This window comes from Ahaetulla prasina, chromosome 3, assembly GCF_028640845.1.
Source record: "Ahaetulla prasina isolate Xishuangbanna chromosome 3, ASM2864084v1, whole genome shotgun sequence".
In the NCBI taxonomy this organism is placed as follows: Eukaryota; Metazoa; Chordata; class Lepidosauria; order Squamata; family Colubridae; genus Ahaetulla; species Ahaetulla prasina.
Genome location: NC_080541.1, coordinates 147,453,826 through 147,471,105, shown reverse-complemented (window position 1 = coordinate 147,471,105; position 17,280 = coordinate 147,453,826). Strand labels below are relative to the sequence as shown.

At 38.7% G+C, this 17,280-nt stretch overlaps 1 protein-coding gene across 1 annotated transcript in view; it reads left to right on the top strand.

Annotated features, from left to right (window-relative positions):
• The window catches only part of BRDT (bromodomain testis associated), a 43,642-nt gene that overhangs the window by 13,935 nt on the left and 12,427 nt on the right, over positions 1 to 17,280 (top strand). The window contains exons 6-13 of the mRNA XM_058176646.1: positions 734 to 862; positions 1,603 to 1,779; positions 10,017 to 10,189; positions 10,270 to 10,565; positions 10,677 to 10,775; positions 11,759 to 11,911; positions 16,640 to 16,701; positions 16,860 to 17,043. Coding sequence (XP_058032629.1) covers positions 734 to 862; positions 1,603 to 1,779; positions 10,017 to 10,189; positions 10,270 to 10,565; positions 10,677 to 10,775; positions 11,759 to 11,911; positions 16,640 to 16,701; positions 16,860 to 17,043 — 1,273 coding nt within the window. The remainder of the gene's footprint in view (positions 1 to 733; positions 863 to 1,602; positions 1,780 to 10,016; positions 10,190 to 10,269; positions 10,566 to 10,676; positions 10,776 to 11,758; positions 11,912 to 16,639; positions 16,702 to 16,859; positions 17,044 to 17,280) is intronic.

Below are 17,280 nucleotides of genomic sequence, written 5' to 3'. Positions count from 1 at the left end.
ACAGATCCTGTGAAAGTAAAGGTCTGATCAAAGATGAATTAAAAAAAAATAGTAGAAAAGCAAGATATAAGACGATATGGAATAGGTAATCCAAAGGTGTTTCCAGCTGTTGCTGCAATAGTGGTGTGAATATCAAATTGGGAAGCATATTGAAAAATATTGTCTCTTGGAAAGTAAAATTAAATATACTATTCCATGTTTGGGAACATAAGATACGTTGTAAGTGTGAGGCTAAGGAGAGGCGGTGGCTTAGTGGCTAAGATGCTGAGCTTGTTGATTGAAAGATCGGCAGTTCAGCGGTTCGAATCCCTAGTGCCACGTAACAGGGTGAGCTCCCATTACTTGTCCCAGCTTCTGCCAACCTAGTAGTTCGAAAACACGTAAGAAATGCAAGTAGAAAAATAGGGACCACCAAAGGTGTTCCGTGCGCCTTTGGCGTTTAGTCATGCCAGCCACATGACCACGGAGACGTCTTTGGACAGCGCTGGGTCTTCGGCTTTGAAACGGAGATGAGCACCGCCCCCTAGAGTCAGAACGACTAGCACATATGTGCGAGGGGAATTTTTATCTTTATCTTTAAGTGTGAGGCTACAGAATCATATAAGTTGACACTGGTGACCATAAAACTTGACACTTTGTGTGATTTTGCTTACTCAACCTTCTCATTCAGAGCACTGATACCTCTATATTGCTATAAGATACCTGGCTGAAAGAATTCTTCTATTTTTCACAGAATAAACTGGATAATTGTGAATATAAAGACACACAAGAATTTGCTGCTGATATTAGGCTAATGTTTATGAATTACTATAGATACCATTCTCCAGATCATGAAATAGTGTCGATGGCAAGAAAACTTCAGGTGAGTTATTAACAAGAAGAAGAAAAAATAATACATTTCATAGGATCCCAGTGAAATTACAGTAAGTGCTGTTGTGCAACATAGTACATAGCTGGAGAAGTGTTGCTGCCTGAAATGAAGAATAAGTTATCCTCTGAGTTCCGTTTATATGAACCTGCACAACTGACAGTTAAATTGAATTTCTATACTGGTTATGATGCAATGTCTTCCATTCCAGCCAAGAGTGGCTGCAATGGTTAGCTTGTGGATGAAGGGCAAGCTACTTAGTAAACATACATATCTCTTCTCTAGCTAATTATACCATATCTATATATCCTCCATTCCTTATTTTATGTCAGAGGCTGTCTCTGAATTTTGCTTATTTGCTAGTGCAACATTGGATTAAAAGCAGTGGTGAAATCCAAATGTTTTTACTACCGGTTCTGTGGGCGTGGCTTGGTGGATGTGGTGTGGCCTGGTGGGTGTGACTTTGTAGGTGTGGTAGGAGAAGGATACTGCAAAATCCCCATTCCATTCTCACTCCTGGGGGAAGGCTATTGCAAAATCTCTATTCCCACCCCACTCTGGGGCCAGCCAGAGGTGGTATTTGCTGGTTCTCCAAACTTCTCAAAATTTCCACTTCCGGTTCTCCAGAACCTGTCAATACCTGCTGGATTTCATCCCTGGCTAAAAGTCCTAGACTGCAGAAGCCCTTGGTCATCGAGGAGGTTTTTAAATGTAGCTACTTTTCTTCTGTGAAGGATGTCTTTGAGATGATGTTTGCCAGAATTCCAGATGAACCACTTACCGGTAGACCTGTGCTGGATTCCACCACAAGGAGCCCCACTCCTGTATCTAGTGATAGCAGCTCTAACATCTCATCTGATGAAAGCTCTGAAAAAGAACAAGCAAAACGCCTTGAAGAGCTCCAAGATCAAGTAAGTGACTGTGTACATAGTTCTGTCAGAAGAAAAATTGGGGGTTTCAGCTCGGGCCAGAGTTGCGCAAGGTGACACAAAAATGAGATCCAGACAGCTGTGAAAAAAGAATTATTCATTCCCAAAAGCAAAGAGATTTGCCTACATGTTGAATTATCTGGTGGGCTTCTCATGAAGGCTGCTAATGACGACAGACGCAAGGACTTCTCGGGGTGAGAGCCCAGAGCATGTCTGGGATGAAAAAGCCCAGAGCAAATTCCAGAGCCCCCTTTTATTGTGTTTAGGTAAAAATGGGTGGTTACAAAAGGTAAGCAGGGGAGGTTACATATTAGCATATAATCAACATATGAGTACGTGACTTCAAGCACATCTACGAGCCTATGATTTTGGGAGGAAGCTTGTGATGAGGTGGCTCTTTGTTCTCTGCTTTTGCCCACGTGGTACAGCTGCATGGCAGCCTACATAGGCTACAAGGACATCACTCCCACATGTGTCTAAGGCGTTCTACAGTTACACTATTCATGCTGCACATAAGTTTCATTTCTGAGCATAAGTTTCACTTCTGCTTAGGGTTCACTTCTGCATGCTGATCTTGCACATAAGCAATCTCTCAAAGGAATCCATATGGCTAATATTGCAACACCTACAGAGAAAATGGAGCACAGAGAAGTTCTTTTATAGGGGTGGGCTTGATGGGCATGCAGGTTCTAAATGGTTGATTAATGCTGGTTGATTAATGTTGTACCTTGATGAACGTATCTTTTCTTTTATGTACACTGAGAGCATATGCACCAAGACAAATTCCTTGTGTGTCCAATCACACACACATTTTTTATTGGCCAATAAAAAATTCTATTCTATTCTATTCTATTCTATTCTATTCTATTCTATTCTATTCTAATCTATTCTATTCTAATAAGTCTCTCTTTTTTTTTTTGGAGACCTGGATTAATATATGATTTTCTATCCAATAGTTCTAACACAATTATATGCATTTATAAATTCTTCCCGCAGTTCCACATGGCTATATTTTGCTGCCATTGGTGGTTAGTGAAACGGATGGGACCATTTGTGGTATAAGAGGAGAGAAAATGTCTAAGAAGGGAAAAAGAACTGTGTTGAAATCACTTCCTTATCGAACACAGCTAATAGGAAATAAGAAATTAACCAGATTTTTGGTTACATTAACATTGTCTTATTATAGAAAACAAGGCATTTCTATATTTGCATTCCCACTTTGTGAGAAAAAAATTGTGCATTTCTTATGTAATTTTTGAACAATGTAAACAATGAGATCACTAGTCTATTGCATAATCATGTATAGCATGTTTTTTTTTAAAAGTCAACAAGATATAACGAGTGCTGCTTCACTCATTATACTACAGCTTTGCTTACTTAATCCTCATGAATTATAGCTGTCTGTCAGCCTAATCAGGTATATAAGAGCAGAAAATCATTTCAGCTTATAGAATAGAATAGAATAGAATAGAATAGAATAGAATAGAATAGAATAGAATTTTTATTGGCCAAGTGAATTTATTGGCACAAGGAATTTGTCTTGGTGCATATGCTCTCAGTGTACATAAAAGAAAAGATACGTTCATCAAGGTACAACATTTACAACACAATTGATGGTCAATATATCAATATAAATCATAAGGATTGCCAGCAACAAGTTATAGTCATACAGTCATAAATGGAAAGAGATTGGTGATGGGAACTATGAGAAGATTAATAGTAGTGCAGATTCAGTAAATAGTTTGACAGTGTTGATGGAATTATTTGTTTAGCAGAGTGATGGCCTTCGGGAAAAAACTGTTCTTGTGTCTAGTTGTTCTGGTGTGCAGTGCTCTATAGCGTCGTTTTGAGGGTAGGAGTTGAAATAGTTTATGTCCAGGATGCGAGGGGTCTGTAAATATTTTCACGGCCCTCTTCTTGAAGGAAGGCTGAAAACTACTTTTATTGAGAGTGGCTATAGTAAGTTGGATGGGGACATGGTAGCTCAGTGGCTAAGGCACTGAGATTGTCAATCATAAGGGTCAGCAGTTTGGCATTTCGAATCCCTAGTGCCACCTAACGGGGTGAGCTCCCGTTACTTGTCCCAGCTTCTGCCAACCTAGCAATTCGAAAGCGTGTAAAAATACAAGTAGAAAAATAGGGACCACCTTGGTGGGAAGGTAACAGCGTTCCATGGACCTTCAGTAGTTAGTCATGTAAGCCACATGACCACGGAATTGCCATCAGACAGCACTGGCTCTTCGGCTTAGAAATGGAGATGAGCACCACTCCTAGAGTCGGGGACGACTAGCACATATGTGCAAGGAGAACCTTTACCTTTATAATGAGTTGGAAGTCCCTTCTTATACTCCTGTGAATTAGAGAGGTGATCATTGTAGACTTAGGTTTGTTTCACACCTCACTGCTTTGGTAACATCTATATCTCCATCAAGGTCATTTTCTTTGCTATTTTCAGAACCTTACCTTGTACACCAACACACCAAAGGAAGACAAAAAGAGTATTCGGGTGTTTTTAAAAATGATTTACTTGGGCCCATTCCAGCTGAAATATTTATTAGTAAACAATTATGTTCTGTGCTAACCTTTCATGCTGGCAAGGAGACATGATTAGGAGGAAGGTGCCAAGATAGAAAATGCTGTAGCTATTGAAACAAATCTCTGCCTGCTTTGATACCTGCTCTTCTCTTTGGCAGCAAATATCACTGGGTATTTTTCTCGAGCAAGATGTTATATTTTTCCCTTTTAAAAAAAATCTATAAATGTTTCATAATACTTGAAGTTGCTCTCCAGCTAAACAAGAGCCATATTTCCCCCTCCCACACACACACACCATCTGTTTGTTCATAGAAACCGTGATAGTTCCCAAATACTACTACTGATCATTCCCATGTAAGAGAAAAACTAGGATGGGGAAGCAAAGGGATGACAGGTTTAGATCACACTATACAGGATCTCAGTGTTCTTGGACTACAGGCTAGAGAAGTGAATAAGAGGAATAATTTGAAGAAAATACCCACTAACCCTCCTGATTCTTTTTAAGCTTCCCTGCTAGCATTCCATTTTAAATCTGTGGCTCTTTTGAATAATCCTGATTCCTCCCTCCCCCAACGTCTAGTCCTAAATTTAAGAAACTTTACCCAAAGGGGAGAAAAAATTGTCATCCATATTTTTTTTATCTACTTCCTATTGAAACCCGTTTAACCAGGTTTACTATCAATGCTCCACCAGCAATTCCTCTCACCACTTTAGAAGAACCAATAAGACCCAAGTCTCTTTGGGTCTTGGGTCTTATTGAGATATGAAGAATGCAACATAGATTTGCATTCCTGCATTCAGAAGCAAAGGCTGAGAACAGCTTACTTTACTGCTTCCTTAAAAGATCAACCACACAGATACCCAGCTTTCTTCAGGTACATGAATTACCTGACATAACTAGTGAACTCAAAAGGCTGGAACTTTGATCTCTGAAGGCTTACTCAGTCTTTTCTTTATCCAAGCCAACCTTTAAAAAAGCAAGATAGTTCAACACTTCCTTTGGCAATAGTGTTCAAGCTCAGTTGCTATGCAGAAAAACTTACTTTACTTACTTGCGTACTTACTTACTTACTTACTTACAACTACAATTTTTGAGTCTTATTGCTATCTAAAACCAACCAGTTCCTTGGCAGCTCTCTGCCAACTTCACTTGAACCTAAGTTGCAGGCAGCCATAAGAAGGAACATAGAAAGGAAAAAGGAAGCCTTAATAATAATAATAACAGAGTTGGAAGGGACTTTGGAGGCCTTCTAGTCCCACCCCCTGCCCAGGCAGGAAACCTTACACCACTTCAGACAAATAGTTATCCAACATCTTCTTAAAAATTTCCAGTGTTGGAGCATTCACAACTTCTGCAGGCAATTTGTTCCACTCATTAATTGTTCTGACAATCAGGAAATTTCTCTTTAGTTTTAAGTTGCTTCTTTCCTTGATCAGTTTCCACCCATTGCTTCTTGTTCTACCCTAGGTGCTTTGGAGAATAGTTTGACTCCCTCTTCTTTGTGGCAACCCCTGAGATATTGGAATACTGCTATCATGTCTCCCCTAGTCCTTCTTTTCATTAAACTAGACATACCCAGTTCCTGCAACCGTTCTTCATTTGTTTTAGTCTCCAGTCCCCTAATCTCAACATCTTTTTTACATCATGGCGACCAAAACTGAATGCAATATTCCAAGTGTGGCCTTACCAAGGCATTATAAAGTGGTATTAACACTTCACGTGATCTTGATTCTATCCCTCTGTTTATGCAGTCCAGAACTGTGTTGGCTTTTTTGGCAGCTGCCAAACCTTATGTGCTCTCTCTTTGCTTTTTACTTACAAGTAGCCATTTACTCACCTTCCTAAGTGGAACAATTTGGTTTGCGGCTAACACACCAGGCTAGAAAGCAGAAGAGGGAAGAGTAAAAAAGTCATAAATGACAATCACATGACTGCGGGACACTATGACATAATTGCAAGCCAGTTGCCAAGTGCCCAAATTACGAACGCGTAACCATGGGGTTCCCGAGTAGTAATACTCTATGCTGCATGACAAATCACTTTGAAAACTAAAAAAAAATTGTCAAAAGTGATCTGAGAAATTAGAGGCATTTAAAAAAAGAAACCCAAAAGGGGGGAAAAATTAGCACATCCAGCATGACCATGGGGACCAGTAGTGGGTTTCAAATCCTGGCGCTACTGGTTTGGAATTGGCAGCGTGCGGGCACGTGTGCTTGCTTCACGACTCCACAGCACTTCTCTGCATGCATTTTTGATGACATCTGGGCGGGTAGACGGAGCCTCCCGCCACCGCCACTAGCGGTTCGCCCGAACTGGGGCGAACCCGGAGCAATCCACCACTGTTGGGGACATTGTAACTACTAGGACCGGTCCCAAGTATCCCTTATTCAGCTCTGTCAGAACTTTGATTAGTCACTGAATGGGTAGACCTGAAATTAAGATTAACTGCCATGTAATCACCTGTAGTGTAAATTCTAAATATAGTTTATACAGTACAGTATAAGTTTCCCCTTATAGTTTATATAGTACAGTATAAGTTTCTATGGAGATTTTCAGGCATCCAGGTCAGAGGTTTCCAACCTTGGCAACTTTAAGACTTGTGGACTTCAACTCCCAGAGAGTTGGGAGTTGAAGTCGACAAGTCTTAAAGTGCCAAGATGAGACTGATCCAGGTCATGGTTGTCCCAAAGATGCTTTTTCAAAAGGCAACTAAACTTGGTTTACCTTGAAAACATCCCGCTTCTCATTCAAGAAACTTCTTCAGTTCATGAAAAAATGTATTGGCTGGGAAGCAAAACGTCTTCAAGGAAAACAAAGTCCAGTTGACTTTGAAAAAGCACCTTTGGTACAGTAGAAGTTGTTTCACTAATTGCTCAGATTAGGGCACTCTCAAGAACACTCAGAAGACACTGCCACTTTGAACAAATCAGGTTTTATTCATATTCCTCTGTCTCTTCCTCTCTCTAGCTTAAAGCTGTTCACCAGCAATTGCAAGCTTTGGCTAAAACAACCGTGGCCAGATTGAAGAAGAAAGAAAAATCTAAGAAGGAAAAAAGCAAAAGCAAAAAAGCAAAAATGAAGCTCACGATTCAGAAAAGCAGAAAAATGAAGCAACTGAAGAAAAAAATGTCTTTGAACCTGTAAGGCTGCTTGTCGGCATGAATTTGTACTGAAAGCTGCTGGTCCCAGAGTTAATGACTGTTTATTCTTTCTCTTGCAGTCATTCCAAGAAAAGCCAGCAGCAAGAAGAACTTGCAGGACTCAAGAGTGAGGATGAGGATACTGCCAAGCCAATGACTTATGATGAAAAGAGGCAATTAAGCCTAGACATAAATAAACTCCCAGGGGAGAAGCTTGGCAGAGTGGTCTATATTATTCAGTCAAGGGAGCCATCGCTGAGACATTCAAATCTTGAAGAAATTGAAATAGACTTTGAAGCTCTCCAAACATCAACTTTACGGGCACTGGAGAATTATGTAATGACTTGCTTGAGAAAAAGACCCAAGAAAAATTATGGTGTGTTATACAACATGCCTAAAAAGGGAGGGGAAATTGTATGATTTTTTCTCCCCTAGATAATTGCTTGGATGTTGTTCCTGATTTCCTTCCTCTTCCTTTTGTATCTAGCAAAAAACCCCAAAGACCAATTTACTTTAGAGAAGCCACAAGCTCAGAGGTTGCTGAATGTCAGCGGTCTGCTCTGCTCAGTCAAGCAAAATGCAAAATGTAAGTGAGCCCTCCCTAATGAAAGAATGGTGTGGGGATCTTTTTTTTTATTTTATTTTTTTTATTTACATTTATATCCCGCCCTTTTCCGAAGACTCAGGGCGGCTTACAGTGTATAAGGCAATAGTCTCATTCTATTTGTATATTTACAAAGTCAACTTATTGCCCCCCCCAACAATCTGGGTCCTCATTTTACCTACCTTATAAAGGATGGAAGGCTGAGTCAACCTTGGGCCGGGCTTGAACCTGCAGTAATTGCAGGCTACTGTGTTCTAATAACAGGCTTCTTACCAGCCTAAGCTATCCACGGCTATCTTGATAATCTCCTTGCACTTTATCCAGGAATATACGGAATGTGCCATATGAATTGGTGTTCTGTCCTATGGCAAACATTATTAGCTTAATAATCCCAGTTAACTCCCTATCAATTATTTTTGCTTAAATGTTGCTTTTCTCACTGATTCCCAACACAGCAACTTTATTAATAAATCAGAATAGAGCTAGATGGGACCTTGGAGGTCTTCTAGTCCAACTCCCTCCTCATGGAGGAGACCCTATACCATTTCAGACAAGTAGCTGTCCAGCCTTTTCTTAAAAGTCTCCAGTGATGAAGCATCCACAACTTCTGAAGGCAAGTTGTTCCACTGGTTAATTGTCCTCCCTGTTAGGAAGTTTCTCCTTAGTTCCAGGTTGCTTCTCTCCTTGATTAGTTTCCATCCATTGTTTCTTCTCCTGCTCGCTGATACTTTGGAAAATAAAGTTTTTTTGTGGCAGCCCCTCAAATACTGGAAGACTGCTATCATGTCACTCCTACTCACCTTCCTAAGTGGAACAATTTGGTTTGCGGCTAACACACCAGGCTAGAAAGCAGAAGAGGGAAGAGTAAAAAAGTCATAAATGACAATCACATGACTACGGGACACTATGACATAATTGCAAGCCAGTTGCCAAGTGCCCAAATTACGAACGCGTAACCATGGAGTTCCCGAGTAGTAATACTCTATTCTGCATGACAAATCACTTTGAAAACTAAAAAAAAATTGTCAAAAGTGATCTGAGAAATTAGAGGCATTTGAAAAAACAAACCCAAAAGGGGGGAAAAATTAGCACATCCAGCATGACCATGGGGACCAGTAGTGGGTTTCAAATCCTGGCGCTACTGGTTTGGAATTGGCAGCGTGCGGGCACGTGCGCTCGCTTCACGACTCCACAGCACTTCTGTGCATGCATTTTTGATGACGTCTGGGCGGGTAGACAGAGCCTCCCGCCACCGCCACTAGCGGTTCGCCCGAACTGGGGCGAACCAGGAGCAATCCACCACTGATGGGGACATTGTAACTACTAGGACCGGTCCCAAGTATCCCTTATTCAGCTCTGTCAGAACTTTGATTAGTCACTGAATGGGTAGACCTAAAATTAAGATTAACTGCAATGTAATCACCTGTAGTGTAAATTCTAAATATAGTTTATACAGTACAGTATAAGTTTCCCCTTATAGTTTATATAGTACAGTATAAGTTTCTATGGAGATTTTCAGGCATCCAGGTCAGAGGTTTCCAACCTTGGCAACTTTAAGACTTGTGGACTTCAACTCCCAGAGAGTTGGGAGTTGAAGTCGACAAGTCTTAAAGTTGCCAAGGATGGAGACCCCCTGATCCAGGTCATGGTTGTCCCAAAGATGCTTTTTCAAAAGGCAACTAAACTTGGTTTACCTTGAAAACATCCCGCTTCTCATTCAAGAAACTTCTTCAGTTCATGAAAAAATGTATTGGCTGGGAAGCAAAACGTCTTCAAGGAAAACAAAGTCCAGTTGACTTTTGAAAAAGCACCTTTGGTACAGTAGAAGTTGTTTCACTAATTGCTCAGATTAGGGCACTCTCAAGAACACTCAGAAGACACTGCCACTTTGAACAAATCAGGTTTTTATTCATATTCCTCTGTCTCTTCCTCTCTCTAGCTTAAAGCTGTTCACCAGCAATTGCAAGCTTTGGCTAAAACAACCGTGCCCAGATTGAAGAAGAAAGAAAAATCTAAGAAGGAAAAAAGCAAAAGCAAAAAAGCAAAAATGAAGCTCACGATTCAGAAAAGCAGAAAAATGAAGCAACTGAAGAAAAAAATGTCTTTGAACCTGTAAGGCTGCTTGTCGGCATGAATTTGTACTGAAAGCTGCTGGTCCCAGAGTTAATGACTGTTTATTCTTTCTCTTGCAGTCATTCCAAGAAAAGCCAGCAGCAAGAAGAACTTGCAGGACTCAAGAGTGAGGATGAGGATACTGCCAAGCCAATGACTTATGATGAAAAGAGGCAATTAAGCCTAGACATAAATAAACTCCCAGGGGAGAAGCTTGGCAGAGTGGTCTATATTATTCAGTCAAGGGAGCCATCGCTGAGACATTCAAATCTTGAAGAAATTGAAATAGACTTTGAAGCTCTCCAAACATCAACTTTACGGGCACTGGAGAATTATGTAATGACTTGCTTGAGAAAAAGACCCAAGAAAAATTATGGTGTGTTATACAACATGCCTAAAAAGGGAGGGGAAATTGTATGATTTTTTTCCCCCTAGATAATTGCTTGGATGTTGTTCCTGATTTCCTTCCTCTTCCTTTTGTATCTAGCAAAAAACCCCAAAGACCAATTTACTTTAGAGAAGCCACAAGCTCAGAGGTTGCTGAATGTCAGCGGTCTGCTCTGCTCAGTCAAGCAAAATGCAAAATGTAAGTGAGCCCTCCCTAATGAAAGAATGGTGTGGGGATCTTTTTTTTTATTTTATTTTTTTTTATTTACATTTATATCCCGCCCTTTTCCGAAGACTCAGGGAGGCTTACAGTGTATAAGGCAATAGTCTCATTCTATTTGTATATTTACAAAGTCAACTTATTGCCCCCCCAACAATCTGGGTCCTCATTTTACCTACCTTATAAAGGATGGAAGGCTGAGTCAACCTCGGGCCGGGCTTGAACCTGCAGTAATTGCAGGCTACTGTGTTCTAATAACAGGCTTCTTACCAGCCTAAGCTATCCACGGCTATCTTGATAATCTCCTTGCACTTTATCCAGGAATATACGGAATGTGCCATATGAATTGGTGTTCTGTCCTATGGCAAACATTATTAGCTTAATAATCCCAGTTAACTCCCTATCAATTATTTTTGCTTAAATGTTGCTTTTCTCACTGATTCCCAACACAGCAACTTTATTAATAAATCAGAATAGAGCTAGATGGGACCTTGGAGGTCTTCTAGTCCAACTCCCTCCTCATGGAGGAGACCCTATACCATTTCAGACAAGTAGCTGTCCAGCCTTTTCTTAAAAGTCTCCAGTGATGAAGCATCCACAACTTCTGAAGGCAAGTTGTTCCACTGGTTAATTGTCCTCCCTGTTAGGAAGTTTCTCCTTAGTTCCAGGTTGCTTCTCTCCTTGATTAGTTTCCATCCATTGTTTCTTCTCCTGCTCGCTGATACTTTGGAAAATAAGTGGACCCCCCCTCTTTTTTGTGGCAGCCCCTCAAATACTGGAAGACTGCTATCATGTCACCCCTACTCCTTCTTTTCTCTTGACTAGCCATATCCAATTCCTGCAACCATTCTTCATATGTTTTAGTCTCCAGGCCTTTAATCATATCAATTGATCTTCTCTGTACTTTTTGTCCCCCTCCCCCCCAAGTTCTCCTTTAAGTTTAAGTTTTCTATGTCTTACAGCTGGAAAAAAGGCTGAATCAAAAATCTACGGAAGGCCTACTCGACTAAGTGAAAGCAGTAGCAGCAACAGCAGCAGCAGCAGCAATGACTCTTCTGCGTCTAAAAGCACCAGCAATGATTCCAGTTCATCTGACAGCAGCAATTCTGAATCAGGTTTTTATTAAGATTTTTCAGAAAGAATGCCTCTGGCAGACTTCCTGTAAAATATATTAGCTTTGATCTAGAAAGCTACAGTCCTGTCTTACTTCACACACAACACACACATTCACAAATATATAACATTATAATGTATAATAGTATGTATAATCTTTTTTTTTTTTTTTTTTTAAATTTTATTACTTTTTTTACAACAAACAAACAAAAAAAATACATTATTACACCCTTGTGCTATACATAAAAGGAAGATTTGGGTCTTCGGATATATCCTCATGATTGCCAAAATCCACGTTCTCGAGGTACAGGTACTGAAGCGTCCAATGTTCCAAGCGCAAAGTCCACAAATGGTTTCCAAGTCTTCCAGAAAATATCTTCTTTATACACACCACTTCTAATTTTAATATCACATGTCATTTTATCATTTAAAGCTAATTTCCACATTTCAGAATTCCACTCTTCTATTCTAAAAATCACATCTAGTTTCCAATATCTAGCTATTATAATTCTACCTATTATAATCATAATTCTAATCAATTCTTTTTCATATTTTGTTAATTCTATTTCCTTAATTACCAACAATAATATAGTTTCCACTCTCAATGTTATTACTTTCCCCATCATTTCAAATATCATTTTCTCCAATTGTTGCCAAAACTTTTTAACCTTATCACAATTATACCACATATGTTCATAAGTCCCCAATTCCATCTCACATCTCCAACATTTTTTACTAATTTTTTTATCCATTTGTGACAATCTTACTGGAGTCAAATACCATTTCCAAACAACTTTATAATTGTGCTCTTTAATCCTTATAGATAAAGTTCTCATAATTCTACTCTTCCAATTCACATTCCAATCTGACTCTGGTATTTCAATATTAAGATCTTTTCCCAATTTGTCCTCATCACTCTTTGTAATTTTTCATCAGAATTTATAATCTTATAAACCCTACTAACGAGTCCCTTTAGCCCAATTTCATCTTTCATAATCCGAGATACTAAATATTCAAATTCAGTTTCACATCTATTTATCGAATAATTTTCCTTTAGTTTTTTGTCCATTTTCTATCTGTATTTTTCAAACCAACTTAACCCTAATTTTTCAATAATTTCTTTATTCCTCCTTTCATTTCCCATAACTTTTATCCAATCTCTAATAATTTCTATATTTTCCTCTTTAATCACTTCATTACGTTTTATATTATTTTAATTGGCCAAATTCAGTTGTCTCCCCAAAAGATTATATCCGAATTAAAATTTTAACAAATTTGTTCCACATTTTTACTTAATCCCTTTAACCAATAACTTCTACTTACACATTTTAAATTTGCTTTATCTAAAACCACCTTGATCCAAATTTCTCTATATCCCTTAACTCTAAATCTCTCCAATAATTATCTTCACCTTTAAGTATTTTTACCACTATCCGGATACCATACGCACAGTAATAATTAAATAATTTGGGGATTCCTAATCCGCCTTCCTTTTGATTTTGATACCACATTTTCTTCACTAATCTGGGTCTTTTGCCACCATTGCAAAATTTATCCAGTTTTTTCTGATATCCTTCAATATCTTTCTCTGTCAGATTTAGTGGTAGCATCTCGAATAAAAAGTTGAACTTGGGCAGCAACATCATCTTACACATTGCAATTCTACCAAACCAAGACAACTTTAAAATTTTATATTTATCTATCTTCTTCTCAATTTCGTTAATCAGCAATAGAAAAAATTTTTTTTTAACACAGAACAGGATAGTTAATTTTGGAAAAACAAAACACAGCAATTTATTCCAACTTACTTATCTTGTCTGCCGGCTTCGGTCAACCCACGCTGTAGAAACTCCTTAATTCAAGCCGTTTCAGATGACCTACCAGTTTTAAATTCAATCTGCTGGGCTGTTAACACTTTCAGTTCATGATTTATTACTCCACAAAGAAACACAAAACTTCACAGCTAACATTAATCAGCGCCATTTTTCCTCCACGACAGCAAAGCAGATAAATTCTTCTTGGCTGAACTTCCGGAAGGCTCAAAAAAAAAAATCTTCTCATTATCAAATTCAGTCCTTCACTTAGCCTCAGCAGTAAAATAAAATTTTTTTAACACAGAACAAGATAGTTAATTTTGAAAAAACAGAACACAGTAATTTATTCCAACTTATCCTGTCTGCCGGCTCGGTCAATCCACGCTGTAGAAACTCCTTAATTCAAGCCGTTTCAAATGACCTACCAGTTTTAAATTCAATCTGCTGGGCTGTTAACACTTTCAGTTCATGATTTATTAACTTTCGTCCATAACAGTGCATTCCAAACGGCATAAATTCTCATAAATCTTCATTAATAAGCCCTGTGAAGTGAAGGAAAGGTCCTTACCCCACCACGGTCATGGCCACGCCCCCTAGTATGTATAATCTTAAGGAGCAACATCAAAGCTCTCTGTCCGAAACAGTAAAGTGATGTTTTAAGAATTTTAGGATCAGCTAAGATTCTGTGCAGGACCCTCAAACTCCCAGGCCTCTGGTAGAGGATCTGAGACTGAGGAAGAGCGAGACCACCTCTATAAGGGTGAGAAAGAGGGGTGAAAAAAATTAGTGTGTGTATTTGTCATATGTATGTGTGTGTTTATATATAATTTTAATTAAAAAGTTTTAACAACTAACAATAAGACCTAATGCAAAGGAAAATAGAACAAAGAATAAGGAAAGGGGGGAAAGAAAAAGCTAAAAGTCCAAAAAGAAAATATAGAAAACGGGAAAAGACATAAAGAAAGACATAAAGAATTGGCATCTGATTTTCATAGCAGTGATAATAGAATAGAATAGAATAGAATAGAATAGAATTTTTATTGGCCAAGTGTGATTGGACACACAAGGAATTTGTCTTGGTGCATATGCTCTCAGTGTACATAAAAGAAAAGATACGTTCATCAAGGTACAACATTTACAACACAATTGATGATCAATATATCAATATAAATCATAAGGATTGCCAGCAACAAGTTACAGTCATACAGTCATAAGTGGAAAGAGATTGGTGATGGGAACTATGAAACGATTAATAGTAGTGCAGATTCAGTAAATAGTCTGACAGTGTTGAGGGAATTATTTGTTTAGCAGAGTGATGGCCTTCGGGAAAAAACTGTTCTTGTGTCTAGTTGTTCTGGTGTGCAGTGCTCTATAGCGTCGTTTTGAGGGTAGGAGTTGAAACAGTTTATGTCCAGGATGCGAGGGATCTGCAAATATTTTCACGGCCCTCTTCTTGATAAGAAGTGTTAGCAGTGATAAGTACAATTACATTTTAACCTCCCTCTCTAAAGTTACATGATTACATCTTCTTTATTTAATCTATTCTGTCTAAGCATCAAAACCATAAACCACAAGTTCATTTTTTCTTTCTTTAGTTTAACTCCTGGTTAAATAGTCTTGAGAAAAAGTATTCATGTTCCCAACCATTATTTTATTCTGCCAACAGCCATTTTTGGGTGTTTGCTGGAACACGGTATACACTTTATGCTGCAGATTCTAAGCATGATTACTCAAAAGGCATTTTTATAGAATTTACTTCCGAGTAAATACATTCTAGAACACTATTTCTCAACCTTAGTAACTTTAAGATGCTTGACTTCAACTCTGCTGAGTTTGAAAAACACTATTCCAGAATTACAATATCAAATTTCTTTTGCATGTTGTTTACAACTTACAATGTACAATTTGCATGTTACAACTTACATGCACTATAAATTTAAAAGCAGAAGACATCCAAAAAATAAAATGGAAAGTTTATAGCTCAATGGTACAGTCATAATTTGTATATATAGATCCAATACTTAGTATGAGACACCTGGTTTAAATTGTTTGTGGCTATGGTTTCATAAGCCTTCACCTTTAAGGTAGTCGGAGAAATATCTATTTACTTCGATGCAAACTAAAGCAATTCACATGAATCAAAATATATTATATCCTGTGTGATTTCCTGTAAAGTTAGAGATGTGTGTGGGGAAAGTGATCTAGTATTTGTATGAAACTGGTCAGTCTGTCCACCTACTGTTTGGCATTTGGTTAAAAATAGAGTTTCGGTGTGCTTCAAAGTAGAATAACCAGGAATAACCAGGATAAGAACATTTATAATAAATAAAATAAACACATTTGACTCATTTGTATGAGGGACCCTTGGTGCTCTCTGAGCTCAGAGAGTATCAAGGACTCATTTAACCCTGAGCTACAAATATTCTCCATTATTGGTACTCATTGGTATGAATGGCAACATTTATAGGCATGGAGTTTCTTAGATTTGCCAAGTGCACTTATTGCAGAATAAGATATAACAGATAACAAAGTTAGAATGGACCTTGGAGGGGAGGACTTCTAGCCCAACTCTCTGCTCAAGCATTTGTCCGTACCACTTTAGACAAATGGCTGTCCAATCTCTTCTTAAAAACCTCCAGTGTTGGAGCACCCAAAACTTCTGGAAGCAGCTTGTTCCACTGATTAATTGTCCCTACATAGTTTCTTCACTGCAATGTAGAACTTGGAGATGTGCAAAATGTGTGAAATAAATTGGTGGAGTTGTGAGAAGTGCCCAATTACATCTTAGAAAAAAACTTCGTTGGAAATGCTACAAATGATAGAATTATGGAATTATGGAATAATAAGGCTTTACAACGAATGTCTGACAGCAAAATATATGCATGCTATAAACTGGCTTTTGCCATCTTTTCACAGAAGCATACATAAAAGATAATGGAAATGGGGAAAAGGATTTGTTTTGCAGAGAACAGCTTAAGGTAAACTTTTCTCATCTTTCGAGCCCTAAATTCTTCAGTTTCGGGCCTCTCTGCTGCTCCTGCTCCTTCAGATTTCACTCTCAGTGAAAGACCACTTTTTACACAGAAACCTTGATTCACCAAATACAACACATGAATTTTAATTCCTTCTACATCAGATCCCATTGCATCATCCAGAGATGTCCTGCAATGTTGTTCCTCAAATGTGGATCCCTTCACCTCTCGGCAAGCTGCCCCAAAGAGCAACCAAAGCCAGGGCCTCTCACCAGCTACTGTCTTGCTCTCGACCCCTGCAGCTCAGCCCTCTTAAACTACGAGAACAAAGCATTGTTTCTCCGTCAGGTAAAGCGTTTTCCAGGAATTCTCATGCACCAGTAAGATGCACTCAAACTGGGTTTTTCAGAGCTGCTCAAAATACGTATTTTGTTCACTGAGAGAGTGAAAAAGTGATACCAAATGCTGCTCCTGTTTCTTTGAGAAGGATGGGTATCGCAATGGATCTGCTGTGGGGTTTTTTTTTTGTTTGTTTGGTTTTTTATACTGAGAGCACACTGGAGCAGATTGAGAGCTTACAAGCAT